This window comes from Pholis gunnellus (genome assembly GCF_910591455.1).
Source record: "Pholis gunnellus genome assembly, chromosome: 1".
Classification (NCBI taxonomy): domain Eukaryota; kingdom Metazoa; phylum Chordata; class Actinopteri; order Perciformes; family Pholidae; genus Pholis; species Pholis gunnellus.
In genome coordinates, this window is record NC_136528.1 from 26063774 (window position 1) to 26087326 (window position 23553).

A 23553-nucleotide genomic window follows, 5' to 3' on the forward strand; every position below is an offset into this window, starting at 1 on the left:
GATTTAATGTAAATATAAGGAGATATTATTCTTACATACAGTTTATTTCCAGCACAGCTACAATGGAGTTGAAACATGTTATTGTTTGCAGAGGAGATTAGGTCAACTAATGTCACAGTTCATCACAAAAAAATGCATTGAACATAAACATTTAAGTCTGAGTCAGCAGAAATAAATTGATGAAGTGAAGAAGGGAGAACAAGGAGTTGCCTAAAGTTTGTGGGTGGTTTTCATTTCTTGCTCTCTTTTTCTTTCACTCTAAAAATTTTAAATGAATTTCCCTTCAGGAGGAATCTTTGTGGATTCAGTTATTATGTCTCCGCGCCGGCGACAGCCGTGGTCGGCAAAATTATATTTTCGGGTTGTCCGACCATCCGTACACACGTCCATATAATTCATGTGAGCGCGATATCTGAAGAATGCCTGCAGGGAATTTCTTCAAGTTTGGCACAAATGTCCACTTGGACTTTTGGTGGTCAAAGGTCGAGGTCACTGTGACCTCATGAGCCGTTCCATTCTTGTGAACGCAATATCTCAGGAACACCCTGATAATGGCGATAATTCTAGTTATTGTATACATTTTAGTCGCTTGCAGTTGTGAAAAATATGTTCTATGACTCAGAGTTAGGCGGCATCCCATTTCGATAGGTGTGTAGTACCTGACAGTCCACACAACATATTTGGTGTGTACCTAAATAGATCATACATGTCCTACCAGACCCGTAATACTGAGCGTGACACCGCAGAAGTCAACATGGCGATGACACCCAGAGAAGTGCACCTCTCAGCCCGCCCAGGGGTAATCAGCATCTGTTTGTTTAATCTGCTTAATCTGCTGGTGAGCTCCACTGGGCGTGCCTAATTAGCAAAATTAATTTGTTAAGACATTAGCGTGGTTAGAGATGGCCAAATGAAGCTGCACCGCTTTATGCAAATGGTGCTGTGGATTTGGCTGGCTGTGTTACCTCAATTAGACCCTTCTTTGATATCTGCCTCTTTTTCTCTCATTCTGTGTCCCTTCTCTTCCCTCCCCTTTCATCTTTCCTTTCTCCTCATTATCACTGTCAGATTCCGCTAATCATGAAATACTGCTATTGTGTGACAGCAAAGACGGGGCAGGGAAGGGGGAGGGGAGGGGGTGAGGCCCTGAAACTGCTAATCATAACAAAAAAAACAGCAGATCTCGGTTTTCAATTAGGGCGTACACTGTGGAGCTACCGGACCACTATCACGGTTGTCATCCCCACCACCGGCACTGTGTGTGTGTACATGTGTGTGTGTGTGTGTTTGTGTGTGTGTGTGTGTGTGTGTGTCTTCCAGTGTGTTGGTGGGGTAATTAGTCTCCCGTACGCAGCACCCCTCCCAAGCCTGTTTAAGGGTTAATGAGGCCCCAGCAGCTTCTCAGCATGGGTTGTGGGGGGTTATGTATGTGGGTTGGGGTCGGTACAGGCCTAGCTTCAAGAAGAAACCACACATAGGACTACCCTTTGAAGTGTCAGAGGGTCCCCCCTTGTTCCGGGTGGCTCCTGTTTCATTTGTCTGAGTGGCAGCATAAAATATAGATGAGCTGCCAGACGACACAATCTATGCCCCCCCCCCCCCCCCCCCCCCCAACGAAAAAAAGAACCTCCCTCACACTTTACTCCAGCCTCACCCCTGCCATTATTCACAGATTAACCAACGCCTCCCTGTCACCCGATAATGACCTCCCTTTCTCCTCCTAATCTAGCTTCAGATGGTGACAGTAAAATTGGACACACTGAGCTTCATTTGTGCATTTTCTTTAGCTTCACCGTAACAATAATGAACCTATTACCACCAGAGGACCAAATAAATCGAAACATTATATAAGATAATGTAGCAGCAGACAAAAGTTTATGATGTGTATTGGCTAGTTTTGCCCTGAGGTGGGGTTTTGTAATGAGTGGTAATGCAAGAGAGGTGCGAGTGATACTGCAGCCTTGGGGATTTGTAGTTGTGGACTCCATTGTGGCCTCACTGTATTTCATCTTTGCTGGTCCCAGTGGGATGTCCAGTGGTCCAATTGAACACCATCTCCAGTGAAGAGTGGGTCTCCGTCAGCTGCGTCCACAGGAGATAAGGGCCAAATTGCTCCGTGGTAAATTGTAACTGTGACAAATGACAAAAGAATGGTTACATTTATTAGCATGTATGTTGTTTTCATTGTCTGGATTCAAGACATAATGAATGTTCATTTTGTATTGTGCAGGATAAGTCACTCATAGCTAAAAACACCAAACTTGTAATCAGACATAGATAGTATATGTCATATAGGCGCTGATTACCTTGGCAACACCTATTCTTCATGTGTCGATATTACGGTAAAATATACAATATGATCAACAGATGTTCACACTTACAGAACAGTTCAAATGTAATGATTTACACATGAGGACCTAACAAAGAGCCACAAATGCACAACACATTAACATGAAACAAAACAATTAAAACATATACATTAAGATAAATATAAATTAATTTGCACATCTGTACTGAGGAGAAAGTTACACGATACTGCTTTTGCTCCTTTATTCTACAGGGTTGTCATCAAATAACATCTTTCATTGCATTTTAAAAACAGTTCTTTCTATTGGAAGTCTAAATGCTCTTTGTCCCTTTCACATTTATTAAAGTTAAATAAACTGTTCCTAAGTCTCTGAATATTACACTTCACTTTCTGACAACCTGATGACAAGTGAAAATCATGAATCCTTCCATTAAAAAATGTAAACAAGTTAACTGGTATAAAGTTCAAAATAGTGAAATTCAATCCAACATCCAATAAGAAAACATCGAGAAATGTAATTGTAGCTGTTCATATCATATTTCATCTCTTATAAATCCGAAACTGAATTGTGCCGCAGCATCCAGCCGGAGTCCCTTGATGTTAATGTTTTTTCTTGTCTTTATTTCCGAAGCCTGCATCAATCAAAAGAAAGTTGGAGAAGAGCATTAATATGTCCTCATGATGACAAAATGCATTAGAGTCGGGAGGCACCACATTTCATTACAGACTACAGGGACCTCTAATTTCATTCCAGTCCACTTTGTGGAAACGACAAAATGTTATTACGTTCAGCGGGTGTATCCAACATTGCATAGCCACTATTTATTTTCACTGTATTTGCTTAAGTAACACAGGGGCATCTGCAGGTAATTGGTTTAAGCCTGAGAGAGTCTCTGTACATAAAAAAAATCATATTTTTCTCATCTGATCTCCCGGGAACCTTGACACTGGCCAACTTTAAATGCTTTCTCTGGAACAACTTTCTCCAGTCACTTTGTAAAACTTTCTCATGCCAATTATTTTTTTGTGTGTGTGTTGGAGCACACTATTAGAGAAGCAGGGAGATTGCTTTGACCTCTGTCTTACTTCACACATTTGCTTCAAAAGTGGAAACAGATAACTGAGTGTCCTGCCTGTCGACGAGGTCTGTTCTAATTACTGGATGCATTCTTCATGTGAAACAGGAAAATGTTACTATGCAAGATTAAAGACCGCCTATAGATATTAGAAATTTAAATAAAGGCGTCCTTGAGAAATGTTGTTTGCTTTGTTGTATATAATTTATGACAGCTTTATAAAGGCGTCAGGTACAACTTATGAAGTCCGCGTATGAACAGATATGATATGATGTGAAATTGAATAAGAATAAATGGAAAATCCAGTCGTTTGAGTGGTGTCTCTTCAGCAGAATGAAGAATAGACATTAGTCGTGATAAGGTTGGGTTATCTCTCTTTGACAAATTCTCAGGAAATAGAGATAGACTGTGGCTGCACAGAAGCCAATTGAGCAGCAATTACAAACAAGATAACAATTTTGCTTCCTTGCTTGAACTTGGAGGAGGGTGTAAGAGCTGACAGGAGGGCTGGGGATGAGAACGATAAGGAGCCGGAGGAGGGGTGGGGGCATTTTTAATCTGGAAATTATTATATCTGGACTAGTGACTCTTCAAGCTTTATCAGATTGCTTTTCCTAATCATTGCACCCTGAGTATGTTTGATCTCCATGATGAACAGATGATTAGTTTTTCATGAAACCATTCAAGCAAAACGCTCCAACATGAGCTGTGGCGAGACGCTGTTGATTTAGCTGTTTGAGCGGCAGCAGGCCCCCCCGTCTACCGCGCGCCAGCCTGAGCAGGGACCCACATGGGAGTAGGGAGGGGTCGGGCAGGGTCAAGTCTATGGGTAATGATATATCACCTGCCATATATTTAAGGTTTTGCTAATTCTCCTCTCAATTATGACCATTCCTTTGACCTGCTGGCCTCGGAAGCAACGAGGCGACACAATCAATTTGGCCAGGGGTATACATTTTTGGCAGGGAGATGACACCGTCCGGATGCTGCCAATCACAGGCGGGCGGCTCAGATGATCCCCCAGTGTTGACTTGCATACATGATAATGTCATTGTCTGACAGAGGAAGGGAAAAATATGAAAACTCACCGAAAGTGACATAGACATAGTCAAATATTGATATGTATGTATGTTAATATATACATTTTATTATATATATTATATCATTATTATAAATGTATATATAACTTATATATGTATAAATTGTTAACACTATTACTGCAGTGAGTGACAAGAAAAACAGGAACAACTTTTAAAATGTCAATCTGAGCAAACTGCCCTGCGACATATGATGGCTTACTTCAAATGTTCAGTATTCGACTTTATTTGCTGTGTGTTGGCTCGAGATTAAATGCTTACTTGTTTATTTAGAATAATGTTCAACACCATTCATAGCCATCCTTCATTGGGCCTTTCAAATACACATAACTCAGCTATAGCATACACACAACACCACATGAAACAGTAAGTAATTAAATCAATCACTTTGTTGATTGACAGACAAAGAATCAGCAACTTTTTGCCAATCAATTCACTGTTAAAAAGTCATTTTAAGTCCTTCATAGTGTCTCGGTTGTTAGGATTTGCTGCTTTCATTTGTCTTATCATGATAGCGAATTATATCACTGCATATTAAATCATTCTTAATGTTGAGTGGAAGTGGGAAATTTCCATCTGACAGTTCAGAAGAAGCTCAGTAGTTGTTTTTTTTCTTTATCTGTTGTGCAGTACTTGAACAACACAAAGCACAAGAGCTCTCCTCTGATAAACCCTGTAACCTCTGTACGCAAAGCTCTCAACACCTCAGCATAATAGGATGACAGCTCGTGTGAGCAGAGCGAGGGGGATGAAAAGAAGGTGAAATGGATTATTTAACCAACAGAGAGCGAGGAACTGCAGGGGGGTTCAGTTCTCCATCAGTAACTTTGTTCTGCTTGGATAAAGTAAAGGAGACGGGAAGTCATGTGCTCACCTCTTTGCTCCAAACAGAGCAGCGAGGTACAGGACACATACACCCCCCCCTTAGTTTTCTCACTGATTAACTTCTGAGACACACAAACTGCAGAGGCGGCATATCAGTTAGTCCTGGGCCTTTATGAGTCTCATAGTATGTCACAAGCGTTGGCTCTTGTATTTAGTGACACGTTTTGCTTTTCTCCCACAATTTGAAAAGTTGTATTTCTAATCTAATGAATATTTACTGGACATTCATTAATCAACACTGATATTTCATAGACAGAGGATTCTTTAACAACTGGTATAGTTTCTTAGTAAAGGTCTATACCCTGAGCTTTGGCATAAGAGACATCAGAAAAGCATTCGGGACCGTGATATTATGTTGGTAGCGATAGCCTTTCAGAGTAAAGTAGAGGATTATGTACTTTTTTCACTTTGCTGAATTCCACAATGTCTTCATTGTCTATAAGTTCATAGAAATAACCTGCCTGTTCTTCTCAGCAATAACAATCTTTACATGTAATGCACTTTTTACTTGAGTTATCTCAAAAAGGATTGAAGATGGTGTTGTTCATGTGGTCAGAACATGTTGTTCTTACTTTTAATCATGTTGCCACAAAAACTTTTGGACTTTAACAAAGCAGCATGCCTCGATTTTTTTTTCTCATGGACAGTACGCCATACATGGTGCAAGATTGTTTCCTCTCTTAATCTTGATTTGTATTGTAAAATTGTAAATTGACCATAATAGGTCATAGGCAAAACCTCCTGCATATTAAGATGTTTCAATTTAAAGCGACCAAAAATAAGAACATGAAACAATACACTATACAGTTTGCTGTAGGTGCATATTTTGCATGTTTTTCTTATTATATTTCTTATTTATTCCTAACTATTTGAGTTGCTACATCTTGTTTTGTAGTCAGTTCTTTTTGTGCGACTTTGGAATTTTGGCGTAATTGCAGCGTTTCACATTATTGTGTACCTCAGTCTGCCTTAGCTTTTGACTGAGAATCATGTGTCTGTCAAATCAATTTAGTGTCCATTTTGAAAACATAACTGGACAGTACTTGGTTCTTTTCAGGAGAGGTGTTCTGAGGGATTTTTACCCAAAAGGCAAGAGTGTTTTTTTCCACAGGTGAGCACCTGTGGAGTTGCCATCGATTGCATCATTGCGAAAACTCCTAAGCATACAAAGTTTTTTCAGTATCCGGATAGCAAGTACACAACAATCATCCTGGATGACACATAATGACACTGATACAGGTTTTATTTTCAATGTGCATCCAGTTGTCTAACAGGTAGTTTTCTTTGAATGATAATAAGTTGTATCTTCTGGAAATATGCACAGCATATCATCTGTATATTGCTGCAAAAATGAAACAACGCTTAAATGAAATATAAGCAGTGTTGTTTTCCGGTGTTTTTGTTGGGATGATGGCCTCATAATCCACCTGCTTTTTTTTCCAATATACAGTATATAGCTTCTAGGTGTGATACTGCATCTCTCTGTGAGTTTAGAGGCTCTTCGGCTCATTGTTTTCATACCAACGCTACCAGGATGAGAAAAAAATACTAACAAGCACTTGTCAGTTCTCAGCCATCACTATCATGACAAGCCACTCTTGTGGACTTCTCCTCTTATCTTCCCTCTCTCTCACCTTGCAGTCACCTGAGAGTGCACATTTCACTGCATTTGTATGTGTGTACATGCGTGAACATGCACTTTTGCGTGTGTGTGTGTGTGTGTGTATACATGCTTGCCTGTCCGCATGCATGTGCCTGTGTGTATACGTGTGCTTACATGTGTCAGAAAGTCGACATGATCTTGTCTCCGGTGAAGGCCTTGGATCACCCAGCCCTGCTCACTCCAGACCTGACAGTGCAGCTGAACTAATCAATATCTCTCCGCAGTCAAAGGTGGGTTCTGCCATGAGGCCGCGGGGGTGCACTAATTGATGGAAACTCACCGCCGGCTAGCTCCATGCCCTGCGGCGCTGGAAGACGGAAAGCTCGGGCCTTCCACCGGAATAGAAGGGGAAATAGAGGACAGAAAAAGGCCGAGATCATAATCAGGAGGGAGAAAGCTGTTTAATTTTTGTCACTTTTGTCTGTTTACATGTATGGCACAGTGTGATTTTACATGCATGTGACATGCTGCTTGTCGGGGGACATATTTTGCACTTTGGCATTTTTTTGGGGGACGACTTTCTTTCGTTTCTTATTCTGTAGGGCAACAATTTTCAACATAACAATGGCCTTTTGGTATGCAGATGCGAAACCTGTGGTGGGATTTTATTTTTATTCTTTCTGTTTTATTTTCAGAGAATCAATTCGGCAGGTCACCTTGCCAACCCATAAAAAAGAATTACATTAGTCTCCTTTTAAATGTTCAGATTTAGTATCATAGATTTACTAAGGATTTCAAACATGGAACATGCAATTACCTCTCTTTTAATAAATGCTATACATTTGAATTAAATGGAAAATAATGGTTATACTTTGACAATGTATTTACTACTATTCTTTCAGAAGTAAAGCTGATTCTTTATTTCCACAATCATGACCAGTTAACTAGTGCAGTCTTCTGCGAGCACCCTTATAAAAAACTATGGACAATGTGCCATATAGCATGTATGTCTGTTCTGGTGTTATATACCTGTTATAAGTATTTCCTTTCATTCTTGTGCAAGTACCTTTGTAGAAACATACATTATCACATGTAGAGAATCACCACCATCAGAGTTTTTAGCCAAGAGGGAAAAAAAAAAAACAAGAGTGTCCCATAAGAAATGAAAGATAATTTGAGAGAATGCCCACTGACTTGCTTCTTGTTAGGAATATATTGTTATGGTGCAGGCTAAGCACGCCATGATAATTACCATCAATAATTGAGTAAGGGGAAATGGTAGAAAGAGCTGCATTCAACGCTTGCTAAATGTGCCTGAGAGATGCTGAGATGGACAGTCTGGCTAGCTTGCTAATTTGGCTCCTTTTTATGTGGCACTGAAGATTATCTTTATGTTTCCACCCGCTTAGCTTTGGCTCTTACAAAACCTGGGAGGAGAGCACGTAGTATTTCCTGTCATTGCCGTTTATCAATTGTTTGGTGGTGCGTATCGATCCCAAAGAGCATCAAAACAACATAAAGTAAAAGGCTTGAAATGCATGTCTCATCCTGTAAGGCATACTCATTCATTGATGAATAAGAACCCTTGACTCGCCTCCATAAATAACACTGTTACAAAGCGTTACCTGAAAGTTACAGAAATGAAAAGCAAGTTACAAAGACGCCTTGTCTCACGGAATGGCGTATACACTACAAATATAAAAAAAGCCCATTTACTCTTCCACATTTGTAGTAGGCCCTGCCTCTGGAAGCAAACATTGCAGGATCAAGGGAAAGTTGCTTCTTTTTTGCCTCTGTGTTGTTCTGTGTATATTATGCTGACGATTAGCTTTCTGGATATCTCGAGACTGAGATAACCTTAACGCAGAGCTAGCTGCAGGGCAGTTGTTGGCAAGAGCTGTTGCTCAAGCCTTTGGAAGAGGGAGTTTGCGTCTGAATTAGGCCAGAGATCTGTTGCTGTCCAGTCATGTCCATGTATAATATGATCAGCAAAAAGAAAATCGGCTTCTATTGAAGGGAAACTAACAATGAAACTTACTCTTTTATCAAACTGAAGCAACCCAACAAACATGTTTTGATCCACTATGTGAAGACATTTGGAACAATCTGGGTATTGTGATTACATTGCTAGGCCATATATACATTTGTATAGAGTCTATATCAGGCACAACATATCTGTATGGATTCGGACATGGCTTTTCAACAATGCACAAGCTGTAAAAGGAAAAAAAGGAAAAAAGAAGCAGCCATAATGCAGCCATGTGTGTAAAGGACTGGAGAGTCTTCCACAACAAAGAAAGTTCAGAGTCAGTATTGACTGAAAACGATAGGCAAACCCACCGGGAGTAAGGTGCACTTTCCAAAATGTAAATCAGGTCTTCCCTGAGACACACGCGGGCCTCTCCCTCCCCTGCTGCTCAGAAAGCTTTGCCATTCACCTTTAAACAGCAGAACAATAATCAATGGAGCATTATTAATGCTGAAATCATTCATGTGCACTCCGGTGTAACCCTGCTGAGTGTAAAGCCACTGAAGGCATGTAGCCAATACTGTGGATTGCATGATATGTATTACATGGTAGAGAAGTACGCCTATTATAGCTGCATATACACTGACATGAGTTATACGTATATGCATCCCAAAAAATCATGGCAGGAATTGTGCTGCCGTCAACTAAAATCTTGAGATGTAGTTTTTTAATGACCCAGAGACCTTATTGTTCATACTGATCATGAGCTATTACGGTAGACCAGATCCTCCTGAGGCCTTTGATAGCTTTAACTCCCCTTCAGTATCTTCTTTCTCTACATTTCTCTTACTCCCTAAGGTTTTTGGGCACCAGTATCAAGAATTCCTGTCTTGTGATGGAAAAGAACCATGTATGTATGCTTCAATCTTTAATAAGCCATGTTTCCCAGCCGTGTTATGCACAGGCCCCTTACTCCATCCCTCAAAGATCCCAGTGTGAATTTTTCACAAGCCATGTCTCTGTTTCTTGTCCGTGAGCTGTCTCAATACACAGAGGCTCTGTTCCTTCCGTGGAGCACAGCCCAGCATATTTATCGGACATTAGTGGAGTGCAAGTGGAGCGCCGGGGATCGGCAAAAGGAGGAGCGGAAGGACTGAGCGCTCTCCTTCATTACAGTGGCCAGATATAAATCAAACTAATTATGGAGCCGCTACAGTATCGAACCCATGGAGGGGGAATGAAATGATCAGAGGCAGGTCGCAGCTCAACACAGAGCGAGTTAATGAAAATATTAATTACCTGATGATATACTGGGACTCTGCTCCCCCCCATCTCTCTCCCTCTCAAACCCCCTACCACAGAGAGCATTTGTTTTAATTGAGTAATAATAAGACTGTTACATTTGGCTGAGTCACTTGATTTGAGCGGGTAATTGACCAATAAAGGCCCATGATAGCCAATTATAAATCCAATGTAACTCTAATTAGTGGAAACTCTTAAGTGTCTGACTGACGCTGAGAACATTCACACTAAAGTGCAGATGGTTGGTTTAAAAAGTCATAAAATAAAAGCCAAGTGAGTTTACAGAGTAAGTTTGATCCACAGTTTGATCCAACTCCCATCGAACACCATGGTGTGATTTGCTGTCAATATCAGATTTTGGCCTCGTGATCGATTTCCTCTGTGTTTTCATTCTGAATTATTCAGTGGTACACTTTATCTCCTCACCTTTCCCTCTGCCGCCCCCACCATGCCATTTTTCACACTGGTCAATAAGTGGGGGAAATTTGGATCCTGACAGTGTGGGACAGGGTGACTTGTAGTGTGTAGATGTGAGGGTGGGGGATGTGTGTGTGTGTGTGGAGGGGGGGGGGGGGGGGGGTTAGGCAGATAATATGGCACAACAGTCAATCACGGTAATTAGAGGAGGTATCAACAGTAGTCTGGTCTGCTGAGGTTTGAGGCTGAGGCTGCGTTGAAGTTCATGCTATTCTTAGGATCCGTTCATTTATTCTCTTGAATGACGGAGCTATTCTTGTCTCTTAAGCATGTTGATTCTTCTATGTCTAATTAGAATTGCAAAAACAAATCTTTGAGAAGGTCAATTTAATGTATTTGTATACTGACTGGCCTTTTGTAAAAGTTCAGTTTGTCATTTATTTCGTCCAATCTTCCAGTTGGGAACTACTGGTGTCAATAGACAAATGCACTCACTAACAAATATTTGAATTAGCAGTTAATCTGCCAATTATTTTCTTAATTTTTCAATTAGTTGTTGGGTCTTTAAAATGGCAGAAAATGGCAAATAAATGCTAGTCACATTTTCCCAGAGCCCAAGCTGACGTCTTCAAAGGTCTTGTTCTGTTCGATCAACAGTCTAAAACCCCAAAATATTTAGTTTGCAATCATATAAAATTGCGAAAATCCTCACATTGGAGGGCAGGGAATGAGCAATTTTGGGCTTTTCTGCTTGAAAAATGACTCAAAGGAATAATTGTTTCTCAAAGCTGGACATGTATACAGGTAAAAACCGTTTTGAAGCACTGGTTGTCTGCGACAATGGTCATTGATCAGCAGAAAAAAAAGTCATCTTAAAAGAGTTCATTTGTCTCCATGGATACATGTGGCTCAATAACTTTAGGTTTTTGCTTGAATAACAAAAAAACAGATGTTCAGACATGATTCCCCACAAAAAAACAAAAAAAACTACATGGACACAATGTACAAGTGAGTTTTTATCACATCCCTAGGTGGAGTTTTGGAAGACAAACTGATTATACACATTCCAGATAATTACAACCTATTAATTAAGAAACTGGCAAGTCATTACTGAAATTACACCAAAACCGTGCTCTGCAACACCTGCACAGATGCATCAATGTGACCAGTGCGTATAACTCATACGTAATTAGTCATCTCAATTCATCTAGCTCGATGAGGTGGCGCACCTCTCCGGCTCACGGAGAGTCGATCAATGAATTTGACATAGTTCGCGGCTCTCCTGCGTTCGGAGTGACAGGCTAATCAGTGTTTTGTCAAAGTCGACTCCAGCTCCACCTGTCAAAGCCGCCGGTCTTCTGTTGAGCCGATGAGGTCCCCCGAGTAATAAAGCAGAGGGCCGATTTCACACCGTGAGACCTGCGAGGTGTAAAGTCAGGACGCTGAGGACACTACAATCAATGTCAGTACATGTGGTATTGATGAGAGGTGTCGGAAATGGCTGGAACTTACACGGGATCCTGCAGGCACTGGGCGGGTGTCTCTCGGGAGTGATCATGACTAATACACAATGTTTTGTGTGGTGTAACAGTGATGAAAGGCAGCAGGAAGGGTCAGTCAGCTGTAGCAGAGACCGTCCTGGTGAACTGAGAAGTCACAGGATCTTGCTGAAGGACATCATCTGACTTTTACCTGCTCACTTTTACTCTGTCACACTAAAGACGACCCCACTTCTCACTACATCACTGCTGTAGGAGAGGACAGAGGGCTTCTTTTTTTACGTACCAATGGTGCGGCGCTCGTCATCGTTGTTGTGTGGTGGCTGGTCGATGGGTGACACTCAGGTTGAGACGCTGATCTAACAACCGTGTCATGAGGCGGATATTCCAGTAAGGGGATCCAGAGGATGATATTCCAGTCTGAGTAACAAGAGGCTAATAAGATCACAGAGAGACGATCAATGGCCAGTAAGCTGAGCTCTCTTTTTGTCTCCCTCTCGCTCAGACACTTGTTTCCTCTCGCTGTTGACTGCTGTCTGATTTTAACACGGATCTCATAAACTCCCCCAACGACTCACTGGACACGGCATAGATGCTCTGAGGAAAGAACGCAGATGCTCCAGTTTTTAATTCTGGTAGAAAAACAAACAATAAAAAGAACTCGTGTGAATGTGTGTGAGCACATGCTTTTGCACTTAAATGAGGACACAATGTTTTACCAACATTCAATTTTAGTTGGATCATCAATTTGACTAAGTTCACTAGTTTTAGGGTGATGTTCTTTGGTAGGCTTTGAAATCAAGCCCAGGCTTATGAGTGAGGTTTTACGAATCAGAGCTGAAACAATTAATCAATTAATTGATTAATCTGCTTTATAATTGATTTGCTGTTTGAGTAATTTTTCAAGCGAATTGCACCAAACTTGTTTGCGTCTTTAATGTGAAGATTTTCTCTTCTATATCATAGCAATACTATTATTTGGGGTATTTTGGACTGTTAATCGGACAAAACAAGACATTGGCATCAGTCATCTTGACTCTGGGGCCTGTCCCATTTGCATTGTGATTTTTTACGACATTTTAAAGACCAAACAACTAACCAATTTTTTTAACAAAATAATTGGTGAATTGACAATGAAGATAACATTAATATTATATTTACTTTTTACGGACTAAAGCTTTGCATTAAACTCATACCAGGTGTTAGAGTTAAAAGATGTTCGAAAGGGTGACGCTTGGTTCATTTTTCATTAGAGTTCAGGGTTACTGTATATGAAATTTGAACATAACTTCAATTCTCTGCAACTTTGTCTCATGAAAATCATGAGTTGATGTGCATTTGTGGGCATTTGTGTTGTCAAACGCAGGAGGGGGGGCAAGAAAATTGTCAATGCCCCGCCCCCATCATGGGAGCAAAAAATCAAATTGCCATCAATCATCCAATTAAACTTCTGTTGTCTTGCTAAATGAGCCGTGGGACTTTGAAGTTGCACAGCGGAGTTTGCATCTTTAGAGGGATGGGGAGATGAGAGACAGAGATTCTCTGGAAAATGACAAATACACTACAACTACTGTACTATTTGCATTGTCACTGACATTTAAGGAGATTCAGAACTATTCAGCCAATAAGGTGTGTGTGTGTGTGTGTGTGTGTGTGTGTGTGTGTGTCTGTGTGTGTGTGTGTGTGTGTGTGTGTGTGTGTGTGTGTGTGTGTGTGTGTCTGTGTGTGTGTGTGTGTGTGTGTGTGTGTGTGTGTGTGTGTGTGTGTGTGTGTGTGTGTCTGTGTGTGTGTCTGTGTGTGTGTATTTGTGTGTGTCTGTGTGTGTGTATTTGTGTGTGCAGGACTGCATGAACATTTGTTCCCACTGCATGCTTCTCCGCCTGAGTTCAGCAAATGAGTTGAACCAACCTTCCTGGGCACTCTTTCCTCTCCACTCCAACAACTCATGAAATATTTAACGTGCCTCACAGTAACCCCTCTCTCTCTCTCTCTCTCTCTCTCTCTCTCTCTCTCTCTCTCTCTCTCTCTCTCTCTCTCCAATACTTCTTTCTTTCTTTCTGATGGCCACGAGATGGAAATGTTTTTAGAGACCAAGTGATCTCCCACCACCCCCACCCCACATACATAGGCCTACACTCTCACACACACAGATGCACGCGCGCGCGCATTTGGTGAACTTCCGCTCCTCCGCCTCTATATCGTTTCGCGGATGATTTAAGTCCCGTTTCATTGTATGCAGCCAGGGTGTGTACAGAGGTAGCTGGATACAAATCTGACACCCGGCCGATCGGCAGCTGCCGGCTGTTTAATCAACAGTGATGAATATTTGATGGCGTGGCGGCGGGCAAACGGTGGCCGACATTCTCCTCATTATCGAAGTCCATGTGTACAGAGGAAGATATTCAATATCTACCGATGGGGAACTGGCCTCTCTCAGCCACATGAAACGCCCCCACAGTTCCTCATCAGAAAAAGAAACAAAACTAGATTGGGCAGGAAAAACCGAGAAGTACTGTGATTTAAAATAACTAAACGTTTAGCATTCCAAATTTAAATAAAAATCAAAACGTAGCAGTAAATCAGTTAATAGTGTCTTTAGACATTTCTTTCCCGCACGGTTCTGTCCAAGGTTTTTTCTTTCCACTGTCGCCCCAGTGCTTGCTCCTGGGGGAATGCTGGGTCTCTGTAAATTATACAGTAGCCTCTCGACCTGCTCCATGGGAAAACTGTCTCCATATAACTTCTGTTATGAATCCTAACAAACTCTGTGACAACGTTTAGTTCCTCAAAAGATAGAGAAGTACTTGAACACGTAGTAGCTCTAACAAGCTTTTCAAACTTGACGTGGAGGATACAAGTCAGTAAGACCAACGACCAGGTTTGCATCGGGAGGACTGGGCAGTGAGGGAGTGATGTTCAGCACCATGGCCAGCGACACTAGCCAGTTTACTAGGAGAGTTCAGTCTGCCATCCGCCAACTGTGAGGCTCGTTGAAGTTGCCAACGATCTATCAATGCCGTTATTCATTTGTTGTATCAAAAGCACATATTGAAGAAGACAACATCAACTCTAGCTGTGCGGCTTATTGTTGTTGTTTTTTTAATCTGGAGCATGAAAATAAGACTAATGAACAACAAGTTTATGCTTTACAAAGGAAACAGCTGAATAGGCGAGCTATTCTTATAACTTGGGTGTCTAGCGTTTTTTTTGTTGGTTTATTTGTTTTATAAAAGTGACCAGGCTAGTCAAATTAAGTGATTATAAAATCGCAATAGCAATAGATTATTATATTTTTCGACGTCACTTGAAATTGCTTCCTATATATTTAGCCACAGAAAAACCTTGACCCATAACTCGAGTCTAACTCACGTTTGCCTGAACGTACACCCACGTTGATGCAGAATCTCCTCACATGGTGTTGTACTGTACCCCTTGTACTGCGCGCCTTCTGTCTGCAGCACGTGTGGGTAATGACGACAGGGAAATGGGTTCAATAGGAGGGTTCAAAGAGCACTTAGCCCGGGGATATGACGGCTCTTAAGAGCCAGGACTTGGGAAATAAATGACATTTAGCTAGTATGGCAGATTTAGCATGAAGTGACATTTAGGTGGCACATTTTTCTTTTTTTTTGAATGAGGTGAAACACCCCTGAAACGAACCAGTCCAGACAATGACGAGTGTTTTGATGTTTTAGTGCAGCACTTCATCAGCATGGATGGAAAACGTTTGATCCACACAAGCAGGGGGTTCAAACATGTCCACTTTGTTTTGAGGATGTCCCCGTCCAGTTCCCACACCAACTGAAAGACATGATACAGAAAATGAAGTGGCCTATTCTCTCTGAGATCATTTGATGGTTGAGGCATTAAAACTGTTAAATGTATCTCTGATGCTTGTTTGATTTGTTTAGCAGTGGACAAATGCAGATGTTGCAAATTACCTATACAGTAAATTACAAAAATGTTGAGGCATCAACTCAAGCAGCTGGCAATCACAGCACATCCTGTAAGTAATGTCAGGGCTGTATGCTCCAGTCAAACTCAACAGCAGGTCTGTTCTCTCCTTAGACGTTCTCACTGGTTGAAGCAATGCTTAATTGGTTAAATAATCCATTAGTTGGCACCCGGGTGCTGACTGAGGCCTCATAAAGATCACCTAAGTGTTTAAGTCATGCACGGGTGGTCAAAATACAACTGCAGAGTGGCAGTGTGATGGCTTTCAGTTCATAAAGTCTCAGTAGAATTTAGAGTGGACTCAATGGGAAACATGGAGCAGTAAAAAAAAAGATTGCATGTAACCTGACAAAAAGAGATTTTAAAGTTCCGTGCCACGCCAAAAGAAGTTAAAGAGAAACTGCAACAGATGGTGAACTTTGAGAGTTGAAGTATATTGCAAATGAACCGCTTCATGGAGGGTTTTGATTTCACAACTTTAGGTGGCACACAACAGTTACTACTTGATTGACCATGCAGGCCTGATCAAATTCTGTAACCAAAAATGTCACTTTGGCATTCTACAGGCTTCAGCTGTTCAAAATGTGAATGATATTGTACTCTCATTACAGCTGCTATCATAGGCTATCTCGTTTTGTTTGTTTCTAATTTCAAAGTATGTGACACTGTCCAAGCTGCTTGGCCATTAGATTTCCAATTCTTCCATCCATCCATATATTCAATCAAAGGAAGATATTTGATGATTCATGATGGGCTAGTCTCTTTAATTATCTTCATTTTAAAACTAAAATCACAGCATTCAAGTAAAAGAATGATACAGAGGAGAATCTGGTCACAAAGGTCTGCACACTTTTCTCATACTTGCTTGAGCAAGATCTTGTAGATCGAAACGTTGCCTTGTAAAGAGAAACAGAGAAATAATCTATTTATTTGGAGCATAAAAGGGTGTGCAGACCTAGTATTTTTTGCCTTGCACCTGAGTATGTTTGCCTGGATGCCTTCACTATCTCCAAAAATCGAAATAAAAATTCTTTAAAAGTCACATTTTCATTATCTGAATCATTTCATCCTTCATTTCTCCTCTAGACTACAGAAAACTTTTTGGTGTCTTCCGGCTCAAGCTTTTGGTTAACAAATACTACAATAAGAGGATGTGTGCCGGCAGGCTTCAATCTGTTTGTTGTGTGTGCTCCATACAAATATGAATCTAAATTGGGATTTTGCAGGCTACCTGCATATCCGTGAAGCGTACATACCCATTTTTTTATCCATCGGTAGCTACATGACAAGAGGTCAGCCCCTCAAGATCAAATATTTTTCTTACTAAATGACGGATTTATTAGACAAATAAGTTGTTCGTGTGACTCTGAACCCTCTGTGATTGAAATATACCCCTGTGTCAACACCATCGCCTCACAAACCGGGTCCCGGGCGATGGAGGGCTGCCACTGCGGATTACCGAGCAAATATAAGTGGGAAATGAGTGCAGATCTGGGGGATCTACCCATCCACATCCACGGTTTGACATTTCCGTCCAAAGGCCACCCTTCCTGCGCATTGTTAGATCAACGGAGCCTCTCGATGGGAGCTCTTTTTTCTTTTCTTTTTTTTGTTCTGAGATACAGCAGAAGTATAGAACAATGTCAAAAACAAGGACAAGAACAATCGCAATACACGTTCTCCCATTTATGTTTTCCTTTAGCTTGTAGTCTTGTAATTATAATGATCTAATCCATCTTGACCTGCGAGCCTAACAGCTGCGATTAGGGTAGGCCCACTCCCTTCCGCTCAGAGCTATAGTAAAAAGTCGCGCGCTCGTAAATCTAAGCGCCTGCGTAACCATAACGTGCGGTGAAATCATTATTTGGCGACGTGGTGTCAGAGACTCTCTCATCTCGTCTGTCAGGAATCCAATTTCCCTTTATTTACATCCACGGTATAGATTAATTACTCCCCCGACTAGTAGCCTGGAGGAATTAAGTTATGAGATCCTCTGGTAGGCTCCATGATGAATCCATCGCGGCCTTTATGCAAGGATACGAGGGAGGAAAGAGAGGAGGTGATTAATGCGGTCGAGATAGGATCGCGAACATTGTTATATAATAGCCTCGTAATAATAATAATAATAATACTTATAATTATACTGATCATAATACTAATAAGACCCATTAAAATATATATTTTTTTTAGAGAAAACGTGTTTCTGTGATCAATTTGGAATGTACGGTTGTTTTCAAAAGGCTCAGATGGAGCACCCAAAGCATCATGGGATGGAGCGAGAGGAGGCGGGGAGGGGGTGAGGGGGTCACCTATGATCCACACATGAATGTGGGGGGAAGGCCCTTTCAGGCCCGGGCAATAATAATACCTATACGATCAGGCGATGCTGCAGCCCACTATTGATATGAGCTTTTTAAGGGTTATAATATCGGTAAAGTCACCGATGAAATGTCCCGCTGATTAATAGAGGACTCTGTCGCAACGGGCTGACATATGGTAGGCGAGGCAGCTGGGGACGGTACCTCAAGCATCCCCTACGGCCATTAACATATTAGAGGCTATTGTGCAGGCAGAGAGTCCGACTTCATCCAGAGCCCTTGTGCAGAGAGACAGCACCCCAGAGCTGTTTGATATAGGCTTTCAATAATGCATTACTCTTCAAGCCAGCCAACGGAGCTGTTCGTGGTGCTGAAATTATTGCCATGTGGCGCGTGCAGTGCCGCGCGCGGAGTGTGTTCAGTGCCAGCGGTGTTGTGTTCGATATAGGGAAACTTTGAACTCACGAGATACCAAACAAAAAAGATAGATATCAAGGCTACACACGCGCGCACATACATGAACGTACACTATTCTGATCAGGTGCTCCCTTAGCTGTGTGAATTAGCCCAAAACATCCGAATAGATTTAGAATGTGATGTTAATAACATAAATCAAGAAACCAGCGATTTTAAGTAAGACGTTTCTCTTCCAAAATATTTTCTCCATGATCAGTCTGTTCTGCGATAAAAAAAGAATACAATTAGATTAAATATCTGTGCAAAATGTTCTGTTTTTTCACACTTTACTTCGAATAATCGTTACAAGTATGAACGGTTGACCTTATTTCTTACAACCTTTTAAAGAATACGAAAATATACTTTGACAAACTGATATTAGGAGGTAAATATGCTATTCATTTAAATATTTGCTGAACAAGGATTAACAAAGGAAACCCGACTAAAATAGTTTTACTCACGTTAATGAACCGCTCACTCGTCTGTCCATGTAGCCAAAAGCTAAAGAAAGGCAATAAGGAGCAGCTTTCTCTGCTTTTAAACAGCGGCTTCCTTCGTCCGCCTGCCTCCCCCAAAACCCCCGATAGCTGTCTGAAATATTGCATTTTATATCAGCAAATCGCGATTAATATTGCATTACCTGCATTTAGAAATTCGTTTTTATAAATCCAGCGCAAAGTGAAGCCCATACTGGAAGTATAGAGTGAATATAATTAATGTAAATATTTGTAAGGGGGTAGAGGTCATACAGTGTTCCATTTAGATTAATAAATCTACACTTTATTCTTCTTCTTTGCCCCATCTCTCTCTCTCTCCCTCTCTCTCTCTCTCTGTCTCTCTCTCTCTCTCCCCCTCTCTCTCTCTGTCAAGACGAGCCGCTTTAGTGCTGCTGTTAAGTTATTCTGACTCTGCTGTGAAACTTCATTAAATGTTGATTGTCAGGCCTGTTTCAACACAGCAAAAGGCGGTAACTTTGTCTTAGTTAAGAATTCCGGACAAACGAATCAATGTTTCATTTAACAGCCTATTCTGCTGTAATGAAGACCATAGGTGCAAACATTCAACTAGATGGGCAACTAAAACAACCACGTAACAATGTCCCATTTTAACCTTGGATTAAGAACAAGTAACTTGCTCTGTTGTGCCATTTTAAAATGTAACATTCCTTAAATTAGCTCAAAGACTTTATTTTTTATTATTAATATGATTATTATTAGGTTGGTATTATTATCATTATTATTATTGATGTACATACTATACATTATCTATGTTCATTTGAAATCTGGCACAAAAAATGTATTAAAGGTACAAGAAGAACAAATCTATTTCAGTTTTAAAATGTGACAATGCTTCATTTTCATTTACCTCCAAAATGAGGCAAATCCCCTAAACCATCTATGAGACAATGTTTAAAGACACCCAGGCATTATTTGAATTATTGGACGCTTCATCTCGATTGTAAAAATGCAAGATTAATTTTTTTTTAATTCAGTGATTTAAAATCATAACAAAACCGACACGTAAAAGTCTGAATTTGTGTGTGGCCACAATAATACCAATATGTACATTAAAACCTTCATAATTGTGTTCATTGTGGACCCAATCACAAACAAAAACGCGTCGTTTTTCTTTCTTCAATTTATTAGAAGATTGCTGGAACACACCTCCCTGTTGAATTTGGCTTACAGGATGAATAGTACCAATGAAAGTAAGAGGACAACAGAGGAGAGTGGAGAAGTTGTGAGAGGGGGAAGGAGACAGTGGGACATTTTCCATGATGCACATGTCGCCGCAGTTTTGTAAACATACTTGTGCACAAAGTAAAATATTACTTACACAACGTTTCCGTAACAATTAACACGACAAACAACGTGGTGATCTCAACGTGAAAACAGGCATTTTAACAGTGACTTACACCATCCACAAAATAAGGTCTACCAGTAGACAGCTCTACTGTACGCAGTGATTCTTTTCCCAATGCATAGTGTAGAGTGTTTGCGCTGCAAACTGAAACACATGAAGGAAAACTTCTTCTTCTTTTTTCTTTCATCCTGACTTCTCCTTGATGAAGCGGACAGGGCGTTCGTGCTCTCTGAATCTGTTTGAAACTTCTCCCTGTGATGCCAATGGTGTCGATAGACCCTATTTAATTTATTTCCAAAACACAGGAGTTCACCTCTGATAAGTGACAAAGTCTCTGTAAATACAAAACCATTTCGACACAACCGATCTATAAACCTAAAGGGTCTTTTTCTTTGTGCAAATTCAAAATAAATATATCTCTACATGTGACAGCCCATTGAGGCCAACTTACTGCCCGTGAATTAGGGTTGTCATGCAGGCCTAAACATTATTCTTTTTTTCGTTCGCCATAAAAGTTTGCAACTAAATTTGAGTTCATAGCAGCCTCTAAATGAGAAGAAATGAATACATGAATAAATGAACAGATTCATGAATTATTCTATAACAACAACGACAAAAAAAAAAATCAAACCAAAAAACACAATTCAACAATCAATGAGGTAATTCGTAAATGGCTATACTTCAAATTATAGGCCTATTAGGAGAAAATAACTCGCTATATTATCAAGCAAATTACCTCTTTCCACGTGTGTCAAAAGGCAATGTCGACGTCGCGAAACTTTCCCCCTCGTGACAACGGAGCGAAACTTGTGTAATCTGTTATTTGCATACTTCACATTCACCGATAACGTGAAAATAAACAAGATATATGAAGCCTCGTAAAATGGGTATTTAACGCCCATTGTGCACCAACGTGTAAAATCGCTGGAGACAAAAGACTGAAAACGGTGTCTTAGTGTCCCTTGGTCCCCATATTCAGTCACACAACTTTATTTTCGTTTTTTTCTTTTAATTTTCTTTGCCCATCAGTGAGCAGCGGAAAATTTCAACCGCTTCTGCTTCTGTCTTTGGTTGCAAAACCACACTCGCACCACATTTTTTTTCAGGTCCAACTTTTCAGCTATGGCTGCTATTTTCTCGGAGGACGGCCGAGGCTGTACGGCGAAGTATGCCTCCAAAGACCTCTTTTCTGGGGCCGCTATCGAGGTCCTCTTACGTTTCTTTTCCCCTCCATTGAAAATGTCCGGTTTGCCCATTTTCTCCCTCTGGGCCCCCTCGGCCTCCTCCAGCCAGGCCTGGAGGATAGGTTTGAGCGCAATCATGTTGTTGTGGGAGAGAGTTAACGACTCGAATCGACAAATTGTACTTTGGCTCAGCGATCCCACGCCGGGGATTTTGAGATTAGCCAGAGCGCCTCCCACGTCCGCCTGGGTCACCCCCAGCTTGATCCTCCGCTGCTTGAAGCGCTCTGCGAAAGCTTCCAGCTCCCTTGGGTCTGTGTCCGAGTCATTGATGGAGGGGAGTCCGGCGTTAGTGAGTCCCGGGCCGCCTTGACCCCCTCCGTGATGGCCCGGTAAGAGCCCGTGGTGGGTGAGAGGCGAGTTCATGCTCATAGCCTGGTGGGAGAGGTGACTCAACCCGTGCATGTGCGAGTGCGGATGGCCAGAGGAGGTGGAGAGGAGCCCTCCTCCGCCACCTCCGCCGCCTCCTCCGCCGGACCCGTCGTGCGCGCCGGACATCAGGGCGAGGGACGGCGAGGTGAGGTGGTCCATGATGTCCTGGTGCTCGTTCGGGTGGTGGTGGTGGTGATGGTGGTGGTGGTGGTGGGCCAGTGGCACAGTGGACCCCGACGAGCATGGCACCGTGCTCATCGTGTGGTAGGTAGCGTCGGGCTTGAACGGGTGCGTCTTGCCCTGGGACACGGCGATGTCCACGGCCGCCAAAGCCTCCGCGCGGGCCAGCAGGGTCTCATCCAGGCTCGCAAATATGTTATTTTGGAGCTGTAAGGGGCGAAAATAACAAGGGAGATAATTAGGGGGGGGGTGAAGGGGTGCGAAATGGGCATGAAAGGGAGAAAAAGACACGGAGAAAGGAAAAGAAAAACATAAATAATGTATCTGTCAGTCGGGACTTTTGGCGACAGGCAGCCGGAGTGTTCCTTACGAAGCGACAAGTCGTCACAATTAATACAAAAACAGTAAAGACAGGCGTCGCGTGAACATGCTTTTAAAAAGAAGACTCTTCGAGTGATTGCCGTGGAACACATGGAAGAAGAAAAAAAACAGTAGGTGCGCGTCTTGGCTGAACGTGCCTTGGAGCACCCCTTGTTATTACGCACCGACAGCGTTCAGCGATACATGCAGCAAAAAGAATACAAAGTCGAAGTTTTTGCGGGTCTAATTTACCTGTGGTGTTTGTAGACAGGCTCTCCTTATAGCTTCCGAGCTGGAATGCAAATTGGTGTACTTGTGCTCGGGTAAAGAGGGATGCATGGCGAAGTGCGGCTGTTTGCTGTTCATGGACATCATCTTGGCGAGCTTCTCCAATTAAAGTGCACGGGAAGAAATGGGGGGGGGGGGGGGAGAAACTGCTACAAGAGCAGGAAAATAGTCATAGATACACAGCGGTCCTTTGCCTATCCAGCAATGATGCGGTGTAGTGAGCCGAGTGCAGCCTTGAGCCCGGAGATCACAGAGATGCCTGCAGTCTCTCAGACGCACTTATCTGTCTACTGTTTCCCACTGCTGGGGATGAGAGAGGCTCTTACACCTGAGCGCCTCAGATCTCGTCAAGCCCGTGCTCGGCT

At 41.8% G+C, this 23553-nt stretch overlaps 1 protein-coding gene across 1 annotated transcript; it reads right to left on the minus strand.

The window, feature by feature from the left end:
* Positions 1–21772: 21772 nt before the first annotated feature.
* Positions 21773–23275, minus strand: pou4f1 (POU class 4 homeobox 1; the record flags this gene model as incomplete). Its single annotated transcript, XM_079158299.1, has 2 exons — positions 21773–22747; positions 23153–23275. The coding sequence occupies 2 exons, from the start codon at positions 23273–23275 to the stop codon at positions 21773–21775; spliced, it is 1098 nt and encodes a 365-aa protein (XP_079014425.1).
* Between the last annotated feature and the right edge of the window lie 278 nt (positions 23276–23553).